At 44.7% G+C, this 19,948-nt stretch overlaps 1 protein-coding gene across 4 annotated transcripts in view; it reads left to right on the forward strand.

Moving 5' to 3' along the window:
• Plpp4 (phospholipid phosphatase 4) overlaps positions 1–19,948 on the forward strand; it is a 131,992-nt gene that overhangs the window by 50,555 nt on the left and 61,489 nt on the right. For 2 of the 4 annotated variants that reach the window (XM_087560205.1, NM_001191631.1), the window contains 3 exon segments: positions 8,504–8,594; positions 13,785–13,848; positions 15,536–15,660. In XM_087560205.1, the coding sequence (XP_087416331.1) occupies positions 8,504–8,594; positions 13,785–13,848; positions 15,536–15,660 (280 nt within the window). 4 annotated transcript variants of the gene reach the window in all.

A 19,948-nucleotide genomic window follows, 5' to 3' on the forward strand; every position in this document is an offset into this window, starting at 1 on the left:
CAGAGAGATGAGGGAATTAGTTAGTGGGTGACAGTGTCTGATCTGGGTAACCAACTATGAAGTTCAGCTATCCTCCTTGAGAATTCCCTGGATGTTCCAGAGAGTCAGGAACTCCTTGCTGATGCTGTTACTCTTGGAGCATTGCCACTGAGCCATTCTGTAACAGAGGAAACAGTCACATTCTCCCTCCACCCCCACCCCCACCCGGAAACAATAATAAAACTTTCAGAAGGGCTGCCTAGTGGATGGAAGGTGATTCCTTTTGACCCACCACTATGTCTGTGCTTCAGGGGACTACAGTGACTATTCCAGGCATTCATGATGCACATAGGACTATTTGAAAGAAATGTTGCTATTTTACAGAGGAGAGCATTTTAAGGAATGATGGTTGGGAAGATTCATATCTGCAAATGAAGATGGCTGCTGCCCTGCGCGGACAGTCAGGTGTTGTAAAAATGGCTGCCACCCTGCGCGGACAGTCAGGTGTTATTACAGTTGCTTTCATAATTACTTTTCAGCTTAGGAAAAGAAAATAGGTTCTATAAATCTTGGAGGAAGTGAAATATTAAGGTTGGTTGGCAGTAGGGCATAACAAATACTCACGGATTACAATAAGATTCGTTTCCAATTCTATTCTAACTCAATAAATCCTAGATATGAACAAACCAGTATGTGGCTAATGACTTCACAGCACAATTAGGGGGAAACGTCTGTTTATCACTCAGACCCGCTCTTCCCAGGGCTTTGCATTTGATGTGCTGTAAAATGCAATTTGGATGAATGTTCATACAGGACACCAAGAGAAATTTGCGGCACTGGCCTAGATTTATGAACAATGGATCGTTTCGAAGACTAAATGCCGACACCACAAATGTTCTAGCTACAGACACGAATGGGCTGACAGGATTTGCATATTGCCAGTGGTTGGGATGAGATTTGAAAAGGTCATCCCGTGCCATGGTTTCTGGAGACTAGAAGTATGTTTGGCTCCGTGCCCTGGCTGTCTCTCTAATCTTACAATGAAACCAGTTCAACCTTTTGTTTTGTTAATAGTGGTTGATGAAGCACATGCATTCAGTTACAAGCTCAGTGCAGCCCATCAGAGCAACAGGAAAGCAGAAACACCAATCAAAATACCCAAAACTCAAAGGGGGAAAATATTTTGTTATCCCATAATAAGATTTGTTCTCACAGACTTTATTAAGAGCATAATATGAGCTATTGTTTGTCAGCTTTGGGTTCTCAAAAGCTTCCCCAGTGTCTTCAAGAGGATGTTGGGTGGAGCGTATAGTCTCACTTATATCTAATCTAGGTCAGTCCCTCTTAGAAGCTCAAATTCTACTCATTTGTTTATCGTATGTGTGTGCATGTGCATGTGCGTGTGCGTGTGTGTGTGTGTGTGTGTGTGTGCACATACATACATCCCATGGTGTGCTTGCCACAGTCAGAAAACAGCTTGGAAGCATTGGTTCTTTTCCTTATTCCATGTGCATTCCCATGATGGGATTCCAGATGTTTGCATAGAGTACCTCTGTTGGCTTGTCCACCTCACTGGCCTAAATTTCCTTCTTTCATATGTAAATTTTGGGTCTTTTACATAAGTTGGACTGTTTTCATCTGAAGGAGAATTTCCTCACTTTCCAACTGAAATGTTTTCTTAGGAGCTAGCATTGATCCAGGTGCTTCCTTATCCAGTAATTAGTGGCCCCAAGTTATAAGACATGAGTATGCATGTGTGAGCACACATGCATGTATGTTTGTGTGTATTGCAATCCCTTCGTCAAATGTAACCAGAAAAATAATAGAGTAAAGGTTTGGTGATTGAGTCAAAGTTCAGTCAAGGAGAATAAATGCTAATGGTGTCCTCAGAGAAGCTCCGAATTACATTTGACCTGCCTGTGGCTCCTTCAGTGCAGGCAACGGATGTGGGTATGGTGGACTGTTCAATGCCAAGAACTTCTTTTTTTCCCCATAATGAATCTGCATTCTTGTTGATCAGAGAGACAGACCAAGGATTCTTTTCAGAAGTACCGATTCTTGACTTAGCATTTCCCCATCATTCCCAAGCTGCCAGTCCCTTGCCAGAGGCTATGGTGTTATTCAAAGGAGGTCAGCCTCTCTTGCTGAGTGTGTGGGATTTATCAGAGCATGGCTAAACACCTGCTCTTGGTGTAGGCCATGTCAGTTGGTTATGGATGCTGCTCAATGTACTCTCCATTAATGCTGTGTTGTGCATTCAGGGCATACTTCCAAAGAACATGTTGTAGCTAGGGGAGACAGTAAAGGCTGTGGAGACTAGGAAGTCAGGTCAGGTGTGGAACACATCCTCAGGGACCCTGCATATCTACTCTGATATGAAATAGGATCTAGAAAGGTCAGAGAGGAGACTCAGGTAAACTTCCATGGGGCTTCAGCGCCTTTACCATCATTATCATTGCCTTAGAGTTTTATCGCTGTGAAAGGATGCCATGACCAAGGCAAGTCATACAGGAGCACAGTTAATTAGAGCTTGCTTACAGTTTCAGAGATTTTTTCCACTGTTATCATGGCAGGAAGCCTGGTGGCACGCAGGCAGACATGGTGCTGAAGGGGCCGAGAGTTCTGCATCTTTAGCCACAGGCAGAACATATATAACATCTCAAAACCCATCTCCACAGTGACACCCTTCCTCTAACAAGGCCACACCCACTCAAGGCTCTAACAAGGCTACGCCCACTAATCAGACCATCTCCTACGCGCCAAGCATTCCAACATATGAGTCTATGGGGACATTCCTATTCAAATCACCACAATCATCATCATCATCATCACCATCACCATCACCATCATCATATTACCCATGCTCATCACTATCATTGCCATGAACAACCACGGCAGCCATCTTTTCTTGAGGACAAGAAACACATAGCAAGCAGCATCTCGGTTAATGCTTCTCAGAATCTCTCAGCACCATGTTGCATCGGCTCAATAAGTTCAGGGTGAAAAGCCGGACAGCTCTACCAAGATCTTACAACTGTTTGAAGCTAGACCAGACCCTCTCAGGACGCTAAGAAGTCATTCTGCTATGTGGCCTCTTTCGGACTGGGGTGAGGTGGAGAGGTGGTGCCAGTATGTTACACACAGAGGATGCAGACATAAAAGCTCTAAAGTGAGAGAACAGGGCCCTGGAGGCTCACTGAGTCAGAGTTGGTTGGGGAAGGGGTGGTGTATAAAGGGTGAAGGGTGCAGAGGAAGCAGGAATGGATCCAGATGGTGGATGCCTTGAGATTGATGATGATGGTGATGATGATGGTGGTGGTGGTGATGATGATGGTGGTGGTGGTGGTGGTGGTGGTGGTGGTGGTGGTGGTGGTGGTCATCATCCTCATACTCACTCACTCACTCCTCACTCACTCCCCATGCAGGCATGAATCATCTGCCATGAGCCAAGCCCAGGGTTATGAAGTAGGGATGCTGAACCGATGTGGCTTCTTCAATGTGGCTTCTATTCTTGTGGAGGCACAGACACAAATGTCAACTAGCATGTTCAGCCTTGGTGGACAACCTTTGAAGAGCAATTTACACTTAACTAGGAAACTGAAAAGAGAGCTCTGCAAAATTTCCCTTGCCTCTCAAGGAAATACCAACCCAAGACTCAGTCCCTTTGTCTCTTCCATATTCTTCGGGGCACACCTGATTTTTATCTCTCAGTTAAAATCCTCCTGTCACTGGGATGATTCGCTAGGAGGGTTTCCTATTCAGGGATGCTTTTAAAGAAGATAGGAACTAGTCAATTTGGGGAGAGGATAGAAAGAGAAGAGACAAACTTGGCTGGTGATAGACAGTTTAATTTGTAGTCTCCTTTTAAGTCTTTGACAGCCCTTTCTGTGGCGACAGGTTGCCATTGTTTACCCAAAGTAGGGACTTTGCTGGGTGTCTGTGTTCTGGAGTCCTCTTTAAAATCCTTTTGTTGTCCGCCGTTATGTAAGGTGCCAGAGCTGGAATGCACTTAGCCTCTGTGCTGTGGCATAGCTGAGCCTTGGTGACCACCTCCCCAGTGAGATTCCTGACATTGAAATGCTTTGGGTTCGCCTCCTCTCAACGTTTCCTGCTGCATTCATGTCCCCGTTGCCGATAGGCTGTTCCAAGTCATGCCCTTTCCTAGACACAGCTGGGACAGCCCAGTGCTTTTCAGCATGGCTGAGGCAGATTTCATTTCTAGATGGGGTGGAACTAGGACACTGGGGACCTTTCCTGTGTGGAATTCACTGGTAGACATACACTGCTTGGGCAAGGTGCCTGGAAAATTCTATTCAGTCTTATTCCCAACCTTCTTCCTCTCCCGAGCTCTCTCCACTTGTATCAGGTAGGTTTGTGTGGGACACATGTGAATCCCATATGAGATCCTGGAACCCTGTGGGTGTAGTTTGAATTCATGTTGCACTCATTTTGGGGTATGGTGAGACATCAGGTAAGAGACAGGGGGGAGGGGACGGTATATATAAATATGTCTCTGCTCTACATTGGGCTCTCTGTCCCCAAAGATGTTGCAGATACTTGCTGTATTTGTGACTTTTTTCTGTTGCTGTGATAAATACCACAAACATAGAAGGATTTTTTTGGGCTTATGGTTCCAGAGGGATAAATGTCTACCGCTATCACAGTGGGGAAGCCTGGCAGCAGTCAGGGTGACCAGAGAAGCTTGCTGGCTGAGTGATACATCTTAAATCACAGCAGGAAGGAGGGAGAATGAACTGGGAACGACGTGCAGCTTTTGAAACCGGAACACCTCCGGTGATGTACCTCTTCCATTCATACCTCCTAAGCCTCCCCAAATGTAGCCATTGACTGGGATCAAATGCATAAAACTACCTGTGACAGTGGTTCTCAACCTGTGGGCTGTGACCATTGGTATTTTCAATGATCTGAAGAACCCCAACCATATATCTATCTATCTATCTATCTATCTATCTATCTATCTATCTATCTATCTATCTATCTATATTTTGCTACTTCATAATTGTAATTTTTGTCCCTGAACAGTGTCTCAGTTCCTAAGACCATTGGAAATATGTGTTCTCTGATGGTCACTACCCACAGGTTTAGAACTGCTGCTGTAGGACATTCAACCAAACCACCATATATGGCCAGGACAAAGGCATGAGACTGGCGCCTCCAGCGTTGCTAGGATATAGGAAAGGAAGATCACAGTCTTCAACTGCCCACAAATACTTCTTTTCAGAGATGGAGCTGGATGCTCTCTGTCAGGCTACGGCCCTTTTCTGGAGGAATTCTTGAGGTGCAGAAACTGTGCCCCTCCTCTGGGGTACTTAGTGCTGGCTCAGTAAGCAGTTCCTGTGTGGAAATTTCATAGTGTCATAGAGCAATCCTAAATTGCATCTACTCAGGAGAGTTGCACAGTGGGTACAATGAAGGCTGATGTTGGCAGAGGCAGAGGGAAGAGAGACCTAAGAACAAGAGATCTGTGTCAGGGACAATGCTTAAAGAAAGCCTTTGCCATCGGGCCCCTCGTAACTCTCCTAGTCCGGATTCTTGGCTGTGAGCCTGCATACTTCTCACTTGATGCTCTGTCCCTATTTGGGCCAAACATCCTGCTTTAAAATCCCCTTTACCAGCCTTTGGGGCCTCACAGAGAAGTCTTTTCCCACTTGTACTTAATTTTGAGTTTTATTTCGGCTTGCATATATGAACACATGTTGACTAGGGCTGTCTCTTAATAGTTTCTTTTGCTCTATGTTATCTTATTAATGCTCGGTTTGGTGGTGGTGGTAAAGGTCGCTGGTTAATGAGTTGGGCTCTCCCCTTCAGGAGCTTGTGATATGAACTACGGCTTTAAAGGATGGGAAACAGCGAGGCTGGTGAACTTGATGTTTGCATTCAGAGACAAAATGGATTCTTGAGTCTTAACTGTGGTCTTGGCTGTCAGAAAGTTGTCCTCTAGACACTGGTTTTCAGAATCTGAACGTGGAAATGTGTTTCTCAATCACCAGGATCAGAACTGTTTGAGATCCATGTTTTTAAAAAGTGATCGTCAGTTCCCAGACCAGCTGTCATTCAAGTACATCATTATCGTCTCAGCAAGCCCTGAGGTTATTCAGATATGAGCAGTTGCCATCCAAATGACTTGGTCAGTTGATTTTCAAATAACCCATGTCACTCAGCGCCATAGCTAATAAGGGGACAACCCAAAACCAGTTACTGTCATTCATGGTCACAAAGGTATGATGACAAATAGGAAGGACGGCCTTCTGGTGTCTTGTAAACCGTCTCTGAAGCCAGAGACCAAAATAATAAGAGCGAAATGAGAAGAATTTGTTTTGAAAGGTCATGGCTATTTTCATGAATTCCATCCATGATGACTTGGTCACATCAGGAAATCCCTCTGCAAAAAGTGGCATTTCACCTGAGTACAGCTAAAGAATTCCAAAGTAGGAGTACTATTTCTTTTCACTAACTGATTTGTACTGTGTCAAACTGTCCGGAGATTGTTATCCTGAGATATTTCACATGGAGAGTTCAGTAAGTAACTTTCCTTTGGGTGGCAGCAGTAATTAAAACTAACTTATTAATTTTAGAAAGCTTGGTTAGAGACTCCATATTGGAGACAGAAAACTGGCCTAAGAAGACTGGTCTTGTAACTCATAAGCTGTCTGTTTCCAGGCCCATCACTGAACACGGGAAGTCGTGTCAGAGCCATCATGAGCCTTATATATTCCTAAAACACAAACTGCCTCATTTAGTGCTTTGTGATGAGTCTGGCTGCATGTGGCCCCCACCAGCTTCATTCCATGAGTATTTGTGCAAAGGAAAAGTGCTGGATGGTGCCTTAGCTACTTCTCTTGTTGCTACAACCAAATACCTGACAAGAAGCAACTTAAGGGAGAATGGGTTTATTTTGGGTTACAGTTGGAGGGGGTACAGTCCATCATGGTGGGGGAGTCATGTCAGTAGGGGAACAAGAATACCCTTGGCAGGGAATAGAGAGGCAAAGTTTAGAACAGAGCCAGAAGGAACACCCATTCAGAGCCTGCCCCACATGTGGCCCACACATATACAGCCACCCAATTAGATAAGATGGATGAAGCAAAGAAGTGCAGACCGACAGGAGCCGGATGTGGATCTCTCCTGAGAGACACAGCCAGAATACAGCAAATACAGAGGCGAATGCCAGCAGCAAACCACTGAACTGAGAACAGTACCCCCGTTGAAGGAATCAGAGAAAGAACTGGAAGAGCTTGAAGGGGCTCGAGACCCCATATGTACAACAATGCCAAGCAACCAGAGCTTCCAGGGACTAAGCCACTACCTAAAGACTATACATGGACTGACCCTGGACTCTTACCTCATAGGTAGCAATGAATATCCTAGTAAGAGCACCAGTGGAAGGGGAAGCCCTGGGTCCTGCTAAGACTGAACCCCCAGTGAACGTGATTGTTGGGCAGAGGGTGGTAATGGGGGGAGGATGGGGAAGGGAACACCTATCTAGAAGGGGAGCGGGAGGAGTTAGGGGGATGTTGGCCTGGAAACCGGGAAGGGAATAACAATCGAAATGTAAATAAGAAATACTCAAGTTAATAAAGATTAAAAAAAAAAGAAAGAAAGAAAGAAATAGGAGGTGGCTGATCATGGTGCATCTGAGCCAAGAAGCAGAGAGAGAGAGAGAGAGAGAGAGAGAGAGAGAGAGAGAGAGAGAGAGAGATGGACAGACAGACAGTCAGATAGACAGAGAGACAGAGAGAAAGATGAGTTATGGCCTCAGCCTCTATCTCTTTGTCATTCTCTTTGGGATCCTACCCAGGGAATAGTACTGCCCACAGTTAGGTTGAGTCTTTCTACCTGAATTAACCCAATCTAGAAACTCCCTTACAAAGGTATCTAGAAGTTTGACATCCAGGTGAAGCAGGTGAAGTTGGAAGGAAGAATTTGTATAAAGGGGCTCACTTCTAACCTGAAGGGGAAAAACTGGATATTCAACAAAAGAACTCCAAAGGGGAATGAATTGATTCATTAAGAAGTCCCAACTCATGTTGCTAGGGAACCTACAGTCATTCCTCTGACACACACACACACACACACACACACACACACACACACACACACACACACACACACACACACACACAGAGAGAGAGAGAGAGAGAGAGAGAGAGAGAGAGAGAGAGAGAGAGAGAGAGAGAGAGATGGGGAGGAGGGGTGGAAGGAAAACTCCAGAGTGTTACTGATGCTGATGAACTACTGTAATTATACACTGTTCTTTACTCTTTTCAAGGCTCCCACTTTAAATGTGGCTCCTAGCAATTACAAATCAATTAGAACCTGCAGTCAGACCTCCAGTTTCCCAGTCTGTGTTTTTGCTCCACATAGACAAATTGCCCTTCTTTGTTTAAGGTCAGTTCAGTAAGGTCATTTGACTGGTGAGTTGAAGCTAACCAGGACTAATTATGGGTTGCACATCTGAAGCAGATCAGTGTCCTCATGAGGAATTGTTCCTTGTTTCTTCCAGGCAATTTCCTTCCTCACACCCTTGGCTGTTATTTGTGTGGTGAAAATTATCCGGCGGACAGACAAGACTGAAATTAAGGAAGCCTTCTTAGGTAGAGTATTCACAGTTCTTGCTTTAGGGGCTGGGAATGATCTTAATTAGATAATCACATTTGAAAAAAAATCTCATTTACACCCAACTGATTTTTTTTCCTTTTGGTCAAAATTAAAACTGTGGAAAAATAAGATAAGCTTAAAAGGACTTGAGCCCATGGGGAGGAATGGCATTCACAAGCGGGGTTCTCAGAAGGCACCCAGCAGAGACCTATAAATTTTAGTCACTTCCCTGTCCAAAGGGCTTTCTCATGGTCCAGTAATGATGGCTCACACCTTTAATCCCACACACCTGGGCAGAATCAAGTAGGTTTGTGCAAATCAAGGTCTACTAATCTATATAGGAATTCTAGTCTAGCCAGGGCTATAGGCTGAGAACCTCCCTTCCCCCTTCTATCTCTCTGTCTCTGTCTCTGTCTCTGTCTCTCTCTCTCTCTCACACACACACAGAGACAGAGAGAGACAGAGACACAGAGACACAGACAGAGACAGACAGAGGCAGAGACAGGGAAAGACAGTGACAGAGACAGAGAAAGACAGAGTCAGAGACATAGACAGAGACAGAGACAGACAGAGGCAGAGACAGGGAAAGACAGTGACAGAGACATAGACAGAGACAGAGAGACTATCCTACTGGGCTGTTTTAGCAACTAAAGTAATTTAACCCATGTCTAAATGTCCAGCTTTTTAATCCCCTGGAAAACTAAATTGGATTGACTGTATATACTTTAAATGAGTTATCTAGACATTCATCCCTAAGTCCCCAAGCTTGGGTTTGGCATAGTCTCTGAACCTGCCATCCTCTGGGGTAGAAATCTAGAACCCGAGTTCCTCACTGAGGGATGCGTTTGTTAGTTGTTTGTTAGTTGCTGGGCTTTAGTGATGAAAATATACAGGATATTCCTCCCTTAGTGAGGGAGGATGGATGAGGTGGTGTGTGTCTAAAGGACAAAGAACTGGTTTTATGTAACCAGACTTTAGTTATGTCTGTCTAGTTGAAAAGGATAATGTTCAGTTTTCCTCTCAAATTAGCTAGAGTAAATAGTGGGTTTAAAGACAGAGCTAAAACAAACAATCTTATCAACTCCAAGGAAAGGAGGGGACAGAACAGCAGTGCCCCATGGGTCTGCAATGGGAAGAGAGCTGAAAGGCCAGGAGCTCACGAACAACTCTGCCTGAAATAAGCCATCCCCCAGCCCCTCCACTTCCTGTCTTCTGTCCTCCCTAGCCTTGGTTTCTTAGGCCCCAGACGTGAGACTTGGGCTCACAGTGTGCCACTTTCTCCCTATGTATCTATCTGACTGTTCAACTCTGGTGGCACCTACTACTTCCACTCTATTTCTTGGTTCCAGTCTTACTCAATTGCTTCTCCAGGCTGAGAGTAAACTGTGACTCTAGCCAGCCTGAAGTACCATGCTCACTCTCTCCAGTCAGGTGTGTTCTCCAGGCTGCTAACCTGTAGACTGAGAGTTTGGTCACATGGCCTCGGATTGGGTTGTGATGACAAAGTTTTAAATGTTTTCGTGGGGGTTGGGAGCATCGGTACCCTCCTATGACGGGCTTCAGTAGCAGGGCAGCATTTGGATGGATACTATGGTGGTCTTTAGAACATCCTACTGGGTACCCTCTCTGTTGGCTTGGAAATCCCTTCACCTTATTTTATGCTGTGGTTGCTTCCTCACACAGAATCCCAATATAAATGACAGAGGGTAAGAATGGTCTGTCTTGTTTGTGGCTATAATTTACTGCTGGCCATGGCGCTGTGTTCCTGTGGTGTCTCCAAGCATGCCTGGTTACCTCCTTCAGACATTTTCATTCTCTGCTAAATCTCCCTTAGGGTGATGCCTCGAAATTGAGCACCATACTCTGCCTCCTCTACGGTAACTAAAGAGGAATTATTGGCTGTTCTGTTTGCCGAAATCAATGAGTTCTTGTCTGGAAAATGACGAAAAGCCAGCAGTGTGCACAGGGGGTTGCAAACAACCCATGCTTTTAAGCAAGGCTTGGCAGCAGGGAGGGGGACTTCAAACACCAAGGTCAGAGAAGTAGACGGTTTCTCATCAAGCCTGGAATTCAGATCTCTCTCAGGAAGTGGGGTTTAGTTGTCATGTCTGTCCTGTACTTGAGGGTCTTTAGAAGATTTAACATAGTCATTTATTTATATCTGAGTCCCAGTGTTCCCCTCTGCTACCTATGTGCAAGAATGGCAGTCCTTGTAGCATCTAGGTTATAGGCTTTCAGGCTGTAGAATAGCCAGAACTCCATTATGGAAAGACTGGAGTATTAGACTGCCTAAAACTATGCAAACAAAACAAATGACATGATAAGCTCTCAAATCCTCTGGCACGCCCATATCCCATAGCACCCTCAATGCCAGCCCCTCGCAAGTAAACCTGTAAGACATGACACTTTGAATTTCTTTCTCAGTCTTGTTTGCATTTCTGATCCATCAGTCAAAGTGGTCTGTCAGATTGTGTGAAAACATCACATGAATTAGACCTGTGGTGCTCTTGTTAGTCAGCAGGCTCAGGTTAGTCTGGGGCCATGCATTCCCCTGCCTACCAGCCACCGATCAGTCATCTTTCTAAAGAATACAGAAGGTAGGAGTAGATGCCTCATGAGAGGGCCCTGCATCAGTACCCTGTCATTTTGAGTCCTTCTCATCAGGTACCCTATCCATTGTATCATCCATATAAAAATTAATCAGTTGTTTGTACTTCCAGAATGCCAAAGCGATTCCCACACTCCAAATCTCATCACTCTAGCTTTTGATCCTTCTCTGTCTCTTTCCAGCATTTGGATCATATAGCAAATTTGCTGGTTGTTGGATGTCTTAGTCAGAGTTTCTATTCCTGCATAAAACATCATGACCAAGAAGCAAGTTGGGGAGGAAAGGGTTTATTCAGCTTATATTTCCACATTGTGTTCATCACCAAAGGAAGTTAGGACAGGAACTCACACAGTGTAGGAACTTGAAGGCAGGAGCTTATGCAGAAGCCGTGCAGGAATGCTGCTTACTGGCTTGCTTCCCCTGGCTTGCTCAGCTTGCTCTCTTATAGAACACAAGACTATCAGCTCAGGGACAGCACCACCCACAATGGACTGGGCCTTCCCTTTTTGATCACTAATTGAGAAAATGCCTTACAGCTGGATCTCATGAAGGCATTTCCTCAAGGGAGGCTCCTTTCTTTGTGATAACTCCAGCTTGTGTCAAGTTGACACACAAAACCAGCCAGTACATTGGGGTTTTCTAGCTTACTCACTTCAAACCTTTGGAAAGAGTGTATTGTGCTGTGATAAGCCCACTCAGCTCCGGATGTGTATGAGGTATATTGTGCTCTGGATTGACAGAACTGTGGATGAAGTTCACACAAATTTCTGTGGGATGGAGAGCAGCTGCGATGCTTACTCACAGATGGCTTGTCTGCACTGAGGCCATGCTCCCAAGCTAAGACTGAGTGGAACTCCTTTAGAAAGCATGGCAGGACCAACTCTAACAAGGAGGACACCACTGTCATTTCTGTGATCTCTCACAGTTTATTGTCAGGATTCTCAGAGAAGTCAGCCCAGATAACCTAGGGGAATTTCTCAGTTCTGCAGAAGAGGCCTCACCTCTGCTCTGAGCTTACGGACGAGAAGGAAGTCAATATTTCAGGCAGGAAAGATCTCTGTGTACAGACTGTCCTTACCAGATTGTCGCTATGTTCTCTGAACTCAGAACCAGACTATGGCCCGGCCTGCACATTGGGCATTTTCATGGTAGTGCTGTGGGACCGACTCATGCTCAGCTCCCCAACAGGGACCTACCCCTTCTTTTCCACTATATTTATATATAGCCAAGAATTTCCCATCACCCACCACCAAACACCACTCAGGTGTTTGTTTCCCTTTCCATAAGTATCTACCCCAGCCTTCCCCTTCCTTCCATTTCTTACAATTTGCTAAATGCAGGTGGCTCTGTCTTCACTCTAGTAGCCTGTGGCCTGGTGACTGTCAGGGCCATGCTTTCTGCATATAGAAGAGCTCATCTGTCACACTTAATGTTAATGAATCACTCACGGAAGGTCCTTACTGAAAAAGGCCCTCTACTGCTCTCATCTGACATAAATCTCTGCTGGCATCAAGCAGTTAATATTTGCCAAAGAGAAATGGTAGCTCACATCTTTGACTACTCAGCAAAGCACAAGAGAACCTGGGCTTCTGTTGCTTATGTAAGACATTTGACCCTCATCACACTGACGGTGATGACTATGCCTAAGTCCCTTTAACAAACTCTAAGAGAGGGTCAAGGTTTTTGTAGGGAAGGGGTTTTGTAGGGGAAGTCGGCAGGTTTCCAGGCTGCTTGGAGGTCCCTGGGCTGTATATTTTAAAAGAATGTATTCCAGAAGTTCTTGCTAGTCTAGATGACAAAAGTCACCTCCTGGACTCTCCAACATTTTGGAAACAGTGATGGACTGCTTTTGGCAGGTGATGGGTCAGCGGTGAGACAGAGGCCTGGCAAGGCTGTCTGGCTCTTCAGAAAGATTCCGGCAGCTGCTCTGATTTGAATTATGTCTGAGGAGGTTGCCAGGAAGAAATAAGAAAGTTATGTGTTTTGCTACCAGTAAAAGATATTCTATATGCTGTTGTATTAAATCTGTTTATATCAGGCTAGAAAGTGATAGATAGGTTTGTTTGTGAGGCTCAAAATTCTGGCAAAAAAAGAAAGATAAATTTCTTGTCATAAGAATGTGATATTTTATGGGACAAACTCCATAGCCCTGCCCCAGTTGCATTTTTCCCTAGCAACAAGGTCTCCCTTTATGTTTTTAAAATATCGTTTAACAACTCTGTAGTCATAAACTAAATCTAATCACAGATGATGATGATGATGATGATGATGATGATGATGATGATGATGATGATGTGGTAGTGGTGGTGGTGATGATGATAGTTGTGATGGTAATAAAAGTGATGGTTGATGATGATCGTGATGGTGATGGAGATGGTTGCAATGGTGATAGGTGATAATGGTGATGATAATGGTGATGATAATGGTGGTGGTGGTAATGGTAGTGATGGTGATGATATGTTGATGGTGATGATGATGGTGGTGGTAATGGTGGTGATGTTGGTTATAATGATGATGATTTTAAAATTTGAGAACCAACTGGTTTTTTCTTTTTCTGTCTGTTGGTTTTGTTTTATAGCAGTGTCCTTGGCTCTTGCTTTGAATGGAGTCTGCACAAACACTATTAAATTGATAGTGGGAAGGTAAGTTCCACAGAGAAACACATGTCTTATACCCCAAAGTTCACCTATATGGCAACTATGATCAGAGGACACCAGGAGGACAGATTCCAGTGTGTCTGATTTTCCATTAAATTGTTGCTCTTCTGGGATTTATGGCCTTCAGATCTCTTCTCTCCTTTAAATTATGAACTCATTACTTTAGAGAGGAGTTCACTTGTAAGACAGTGTGTCCACTGGCTGGCTGAGCACATTTTCTCTTGGCCAAAACCTGCTACTGGCATCTCCAGAGTCATCCACTGCTATCCCAGGCCCTTGGCAGGCTTAGTCATCACTTATCAGTGTTGGCCTTTAACAAATTAATCAGATCACTTATGTATGTTGTCTTTGGAATGAGATGTATGGGTTGGCATTTCAGATCTGGCTTTATGACACACTTCCCTTACCGCTCCTGAAAAAAAAAAATCTTGAATCTCCATTTGCTTCTCCTTCTCCTTTGGTGGCTCCGGTAAAGAGTCAGAATCAGCCAATGAACTACTCTAACCTGAATGTTCCTCCAGGTCTCCATGCTCAGCATGCACTTGGGGCCTAGATAAAGTACTGATTCTCCAGCCTCACCCCCTGAGATTCTGGTTGAGTAAGTGGACAACCACATTAGGAAACAGTGGCTAGGTCTGAGAAAGACAGGACAGGAGCAGCTCTGATAGGTCGCAGAGGCACCTTCCTGATATCCCAGAGCTAGGAAGATCACTGAGTCTGTACGTGACAACTATGACTCAGTATGCCAAGTAAAAAGGACATCTTCTTGCAGCATTAGCAAGCCTCACCCTTGGTCTACACACAGCAGTGCTGGAGTTGAGCCCATAGAGTAGTGGGCTGGCACGTTTCTATGAGTCAATCCTCCCTCAAGTAGAACATTCAGACTGTGGTGAAATCCTGGGCATGGGATTCAATTCTGTGGCTGACAGCTTATGTTTGCCACTTATGGATCATGGATGATCTTGGCAGGAGTACCATCTCCTACAGCACCCTGACCCTGCTTTAAGGATTCTATAGGCTCTATATACATGGTGGATATGCAATGCCTCCCACACCCAAAGCTAAGTTAATATTAGCTTGGATGGCTCTGGAGGACCTGGCTTCAGTCAGAATCACCCTTCTTTCCTCTAGAGATGCCTGTCCCACTCCTGCTCTAAACCAGAGCCACCAGCCTGGGTCACTGAACTCCTCACACTGTGTGACTGAGCTGTCAGGTTTCCCAGCCAAGTTGAGGGCCACTAGGTGAGAAAAGACAACTGACCACCAAAATGTGGCATGTAGCATCTCAGAACCTGGAGGCAGGGTCTAGGTTGACCGAACAGTAAGACAGGAAGTCCTCTCGATTCTGATGATGCCTAGGTGCCTCTAAGAAGGTTCACTACCTAATGCTCAAGACTTCACCTTTGGCCAGGTATCCCTTTCTCCCTTTTAGATGTAGAAATATGGCCGGGGAGGGTGGAAGCCTCCCTAAGGCTACAAACCTAATTCCATTTCAGACCTTTGTGACCCCAAAGAATGAGCTTTTCCTCAGCAACCATGTCTGAAGGGTTCTCAGGGATCTCCTGTGGAGGATGACAGAGGGGTTCTGAGGAGGGTTGGGATCTGTGGGGAGCTTGGGGCACATTGTGATGGCAGCATTCTATATTGAAAATGTCCATGGTGTCTTTTGTAGACCTCGCCCCGATTTCTTTTACCGCTGCTTTCCAGATGGGGTGATGAATTCAGAGATGCACTGCACAGGTGACCCTGACCTGGTGTCGGAGGGCCGCAAAAGCTTCCCCAGTATCCATTCCTCCTGTAAGTTCAAGGGGAAGACATTCTTGTCCTCCTGCTCGCTTTCTTGGGGGTGTTTAAGAGAAATGGTTTTGGTATTTGAATATTAGCACAGTGTAGTTTTCTTCACTGTGGGATGGATGGTTTAGAAAAATAGTGTTCCTTGGGAAGTCATGAAAGCCTGTAGCCAAGGCTCCAGATTTTATACAGTGCTGTATTGCTGTATATGTTGCTTTTGTGAGCTTAGAAGAGTGTGGCATGAGAGGCATGAGACATTTCAGCCTTGGAAGGTATGACACAATATGACAGTACAAAGGGAATCTACCTTGACAACCAGTGTTCAATTGAGCATTGTATCTAGTATTTTTTAACTGAAGTGTATTATACATATGAACAAATATATAACACATGTGCATATAGATAATGCATATGAAAATATGTATGTATGCACATGAATCTCAATATGCTGTTTCACTATAGACTCTAAATCCTAGATCAGCTTTACACAAAGGCTAGTCTGAACCAGCAGCAGAATAGCATAGCAGAAATAAACAAAAGCAAAGAAATAAGAAATGCCACAGACCTCTGAATTGTGACACGTCCTGGCTCTACCACACCTTGGCTCTCAAATGTCACCTTTCTGAGTCCAGCTGTGTTAATGGAACTAGAAATGCCTCTGTTCTCAGCAGACGGGAGGATTAAAGTCAGCGATCATGATTACTAACATTTCTGGAGAATCCTTCAAAACCAGAATGTGGAAGTGCATTGTTTTATTTAATCCCTCCAGAATAAGGCACTTGGACCTTGGACTTGTAACCGTGGCTCTTCTGTTATTATTTATTACCAGAGCTGGTGTCTCCACTCACTCCGGTGGGGTTTATTGACTGACTTAGACACCAGGCATTGGTTCTAGGAATCCAAAGATAAGGCAAAATACAGCCCTGGGAGTCCACGGGAATAGGCTGTCTGTGATGTTATGACTCTTGGGATAATTGGAAACAGACTATGGCTGCAGGTAACTCCTTGGAACAGCAAAGCCTCCTGTCAAACTGTGAAGTTCTGCATAGATCTAATCATTTACTTTTTGGCAAGGCTCTTATCTTAATAGGATTTTTTTTCTGAATTCTGTGACAAAGATGCACCTTACTGGTGAGTGGCTGAGTTAAGAAACATCTTAAAAACTTCTTTGAATGGACATTTTGCCCAGAGATACAGGAAGCTTGGGTCTATCAATGAGCTATGGGAGCGGCAGGCACTTTAAGGGGATCGTTATCAACCACTGCTACAGCTCTGTAGCCTGCGAGGAGGAGGATGAGCTCTTCTTACACAGAGCAGTGAGGCTCAGACAGGATTGGTTACTCATCTGAGGACAGCAGCCTCTGGAATGATGGTGTTTTCTCCCTCACAAAGATTTAATATAATAGAGTGCTCACATTCATGTCAGTTAAATAAATGCCTCATTTTCTTCTCTACAGTTGTGAAGATTATAGTAAGTGGAATACTGTACCCCCTTCCCCTAAACAAATCCAGGTCCTACTCTCCAGAATCTATAGCTATTACTTAATTTTTTAAAAAGGGTGTGTCTACACACACACACACACACACACACACACAGAGAGAGAGAGAGAGAGAGACAGAGAGAGAGACAGACAGACAGAGAGAGAGAGAGAGAGAGATTACATAAGAAAATAGATAGATGTGTTAAATAACTTGGCTGTAGTAATCATTCTCCAAGCATACTTTTGCTTTCTCTCAGTGTTTAATTACCAAAGCAAAATGAACAGTAAAAAACCCTTCAAGTCAAGAATATTGAGATGAAGTCTTAGATTTAGGGTATTCTGAAACCCAGCAAGAGTTGTTCTCGTGGGAGACAGGCAGAGGAGGGTGGAGGTAGAAGTGAGGAGAAGGCTAGGTGAGGACACAGAAGGATGGAGTGATGCAGCCACAGCCCGGGAGCATGTGGATCTACCAGAGCTGGAAGATGGTGATACAGGATCTACTAGAGCTGAAAGATGCAGGAATGGTTCCTCTACAGAGCCTAGAGGAAGTGTGGCCCTGCTGATGTAGTCATTTTTAATTTAAGAATCCGGTCTCAGAGCTATAAGGGAATGAGTATATGTTATGTTACCAAATTTATGACAACTTTATTCAGAAGGCCAATAAGTACATGAACAGAGCCAGATCCAACTCCATAAGTATAAAAGAGTTGACCTTAGAGCCACCACACACTGCTTTATAGTGCCACTGAGGTGCCTAGGGTGAGGACATGGTGATAGAAGAAGGCATGACTCTGGGCGCGGCCACAATGCAAGAGTGCTTCCTCCCAATCTTGTGTTTCTGGAGTCACAGTTAAAGTGAGTGTGTGCTTGGGTATCAGGTGCCAGCTGGAAGGGTTCCCCCTGCACTGAGTTATTTCACCATTGTTGTTAAGGTCTCCAAAACTCTAACGCTTTGAGGGCTCTGGTGTAGTATTCAAGGTGGTGTCAGCTCCTATAGGTTCTCCATCCACTTCATTACAGCTAGGTTTATTCATACCCTGTGCTGCTTCTTGTGCATGTGTACATTGTGTGTGTACATACACATGGGTGGATATATTCACATGGGTAGGTATGTGCACTGTGTGTGGGGAGGCTAAAGGTTGACATGGACTTTATGCTTTGAGATGGGGCTGTCTCCATGAACTGGAGCTCCCTGGGTGGGTTAAGCTGGTTTGACTCACAAGCTTCAAGGATCCAGCTGTCTCTGCCTTGCTGGTCTGGCATTCAGGATGTATGTCATCATGCCCAGCTTCCTCTTTCCTAGAATGTGGTCCTAGGGATCCCAACTTAGATTCTCATGCTTGCACAGCGTGACAAGCTCTTTACTAACTGAGCTGTCTCCTTACCTTTATGCTTCTTGAGATATCTTCCCCACTCCCAAAGATTTGCTGCTAGTGCTGAATTTTAAAGGGCTTTAAAATTTAAGATCACTAGGAAATGAAACCGTTTCTAAAACTAAAATCTTAATCCAGGCTTCTCAAACAATTGACTGAGGACCGTAGCACAGGCTAGCATCTGCTGGCACATTTGAACTTGTGTAGGAAGTAGCTCTCGTGTGGACTACCTCATGCTGGCAGACTATGGGCCTCAGAAATTAGTGACTGAACCTTAAAGGAATGTTTCTATTAGATGTGAGTTCTCTCCTCTGCTTCCAAAAAGCTGGCTTTCTCACAGGCTGCCTCTGGCTGCCTGCCTTGTAGATGTGTGGCTATAGGGATCTGTGCCTCACAGGCTTTTGGGCAGAGGCTGTTACTACCTCTTGCCTCAGATGCTCCTTAAGGCATTGTTTGCTCCTGTTGGCAGACAGGATGTCCAATGCAGCTCTGGGTTTTGATGAAGTCGCTTTCATCTGTTTTCTTTCCCCGACTTTGTGACAGGATAGTGTTAGCTTGAAGGGAGCTGCCTTATGTAGCGAGAAACCCATCAGTGCTCTGTCCTGCATGTCTTATTGTCACTATTAGGACACCTCATGATTGGTGTGACTTTTTGCTCCTCAGAAGAGATGACCTCAGTGAACCCCTTCATTTTATTAGAAATGCTTCATGTTCCTTCAACAATCAACTTTCTAGTCCAGACTTGAGTGACTGGATGAGGTGGATCCCAGGCTAAAGAGATGTGAGCCAGGCTCCTCTGTTCACAGGTCGATGGAGGCTGGATGTAATCCAAATCCTTATATTATCCCGTAGAGCATTTGCTTTTCCTTCAAATTTAAGGACAGATATCAATTTGTCTTGGAAACAAAAGAACTTGATCTGAATCTCTCTTAAGTAGCTGAAAGGCTCCAGTGTGATGTAACCAAGCGGCAAAGCGCCATAGCAACTTTTGCATGGAATTTTCTCTGCGACAGCCCTACCTAGCTTCCTTGACTGGAAAAGCAGAGACCACAATTGCAGGCAGCTAATGGTTTTAAAGCTCAGATTTCAAAAAGGGCTGTCATTGCACTTTCTCCAGAAGCCCGATGTGAAGACATTTGGGAATTGTCTCAGTTTTTGATTCAGTATTTATTCAGCATCCAGGGGATGATTTATATAAGGAAGAGGTGGGAGATAACAAACCATGGTGCCGTCAAGCTATAAAGAAACATCTGTCCTGTAAAACTGGTGAAGCATCTCTCTGATGAGAGCAATAGCACCCAGGTGTCAGCACATGAGTCACTTCTAGCCACGGCTCCTATCTATAGGCATTCTGTACTAGAACATCAAGATGTCCCTTCATCTATTTGTTGTCTGTGATGGCTTTCACCTTCCAACGGTAGAGCTGAATGGCTGTGAGAG

The sequence above is a fragment of the Rattus norvegicus genome, chromosome 1 (assembly GCF_021556685.1).
Source record: "Rattus norvegicus strain SHRSP/BbbUtx chromosome 1, alternate assembly SHRSP_T2T, whole genome shotgun sequence".
Taxonomy (NCBI): domain Eukaryota; kingdom Metazoa; phylum Chordata; class Mammalia; order Rodentia; family Muridae; genus Rattus; species Rattus norvegicus.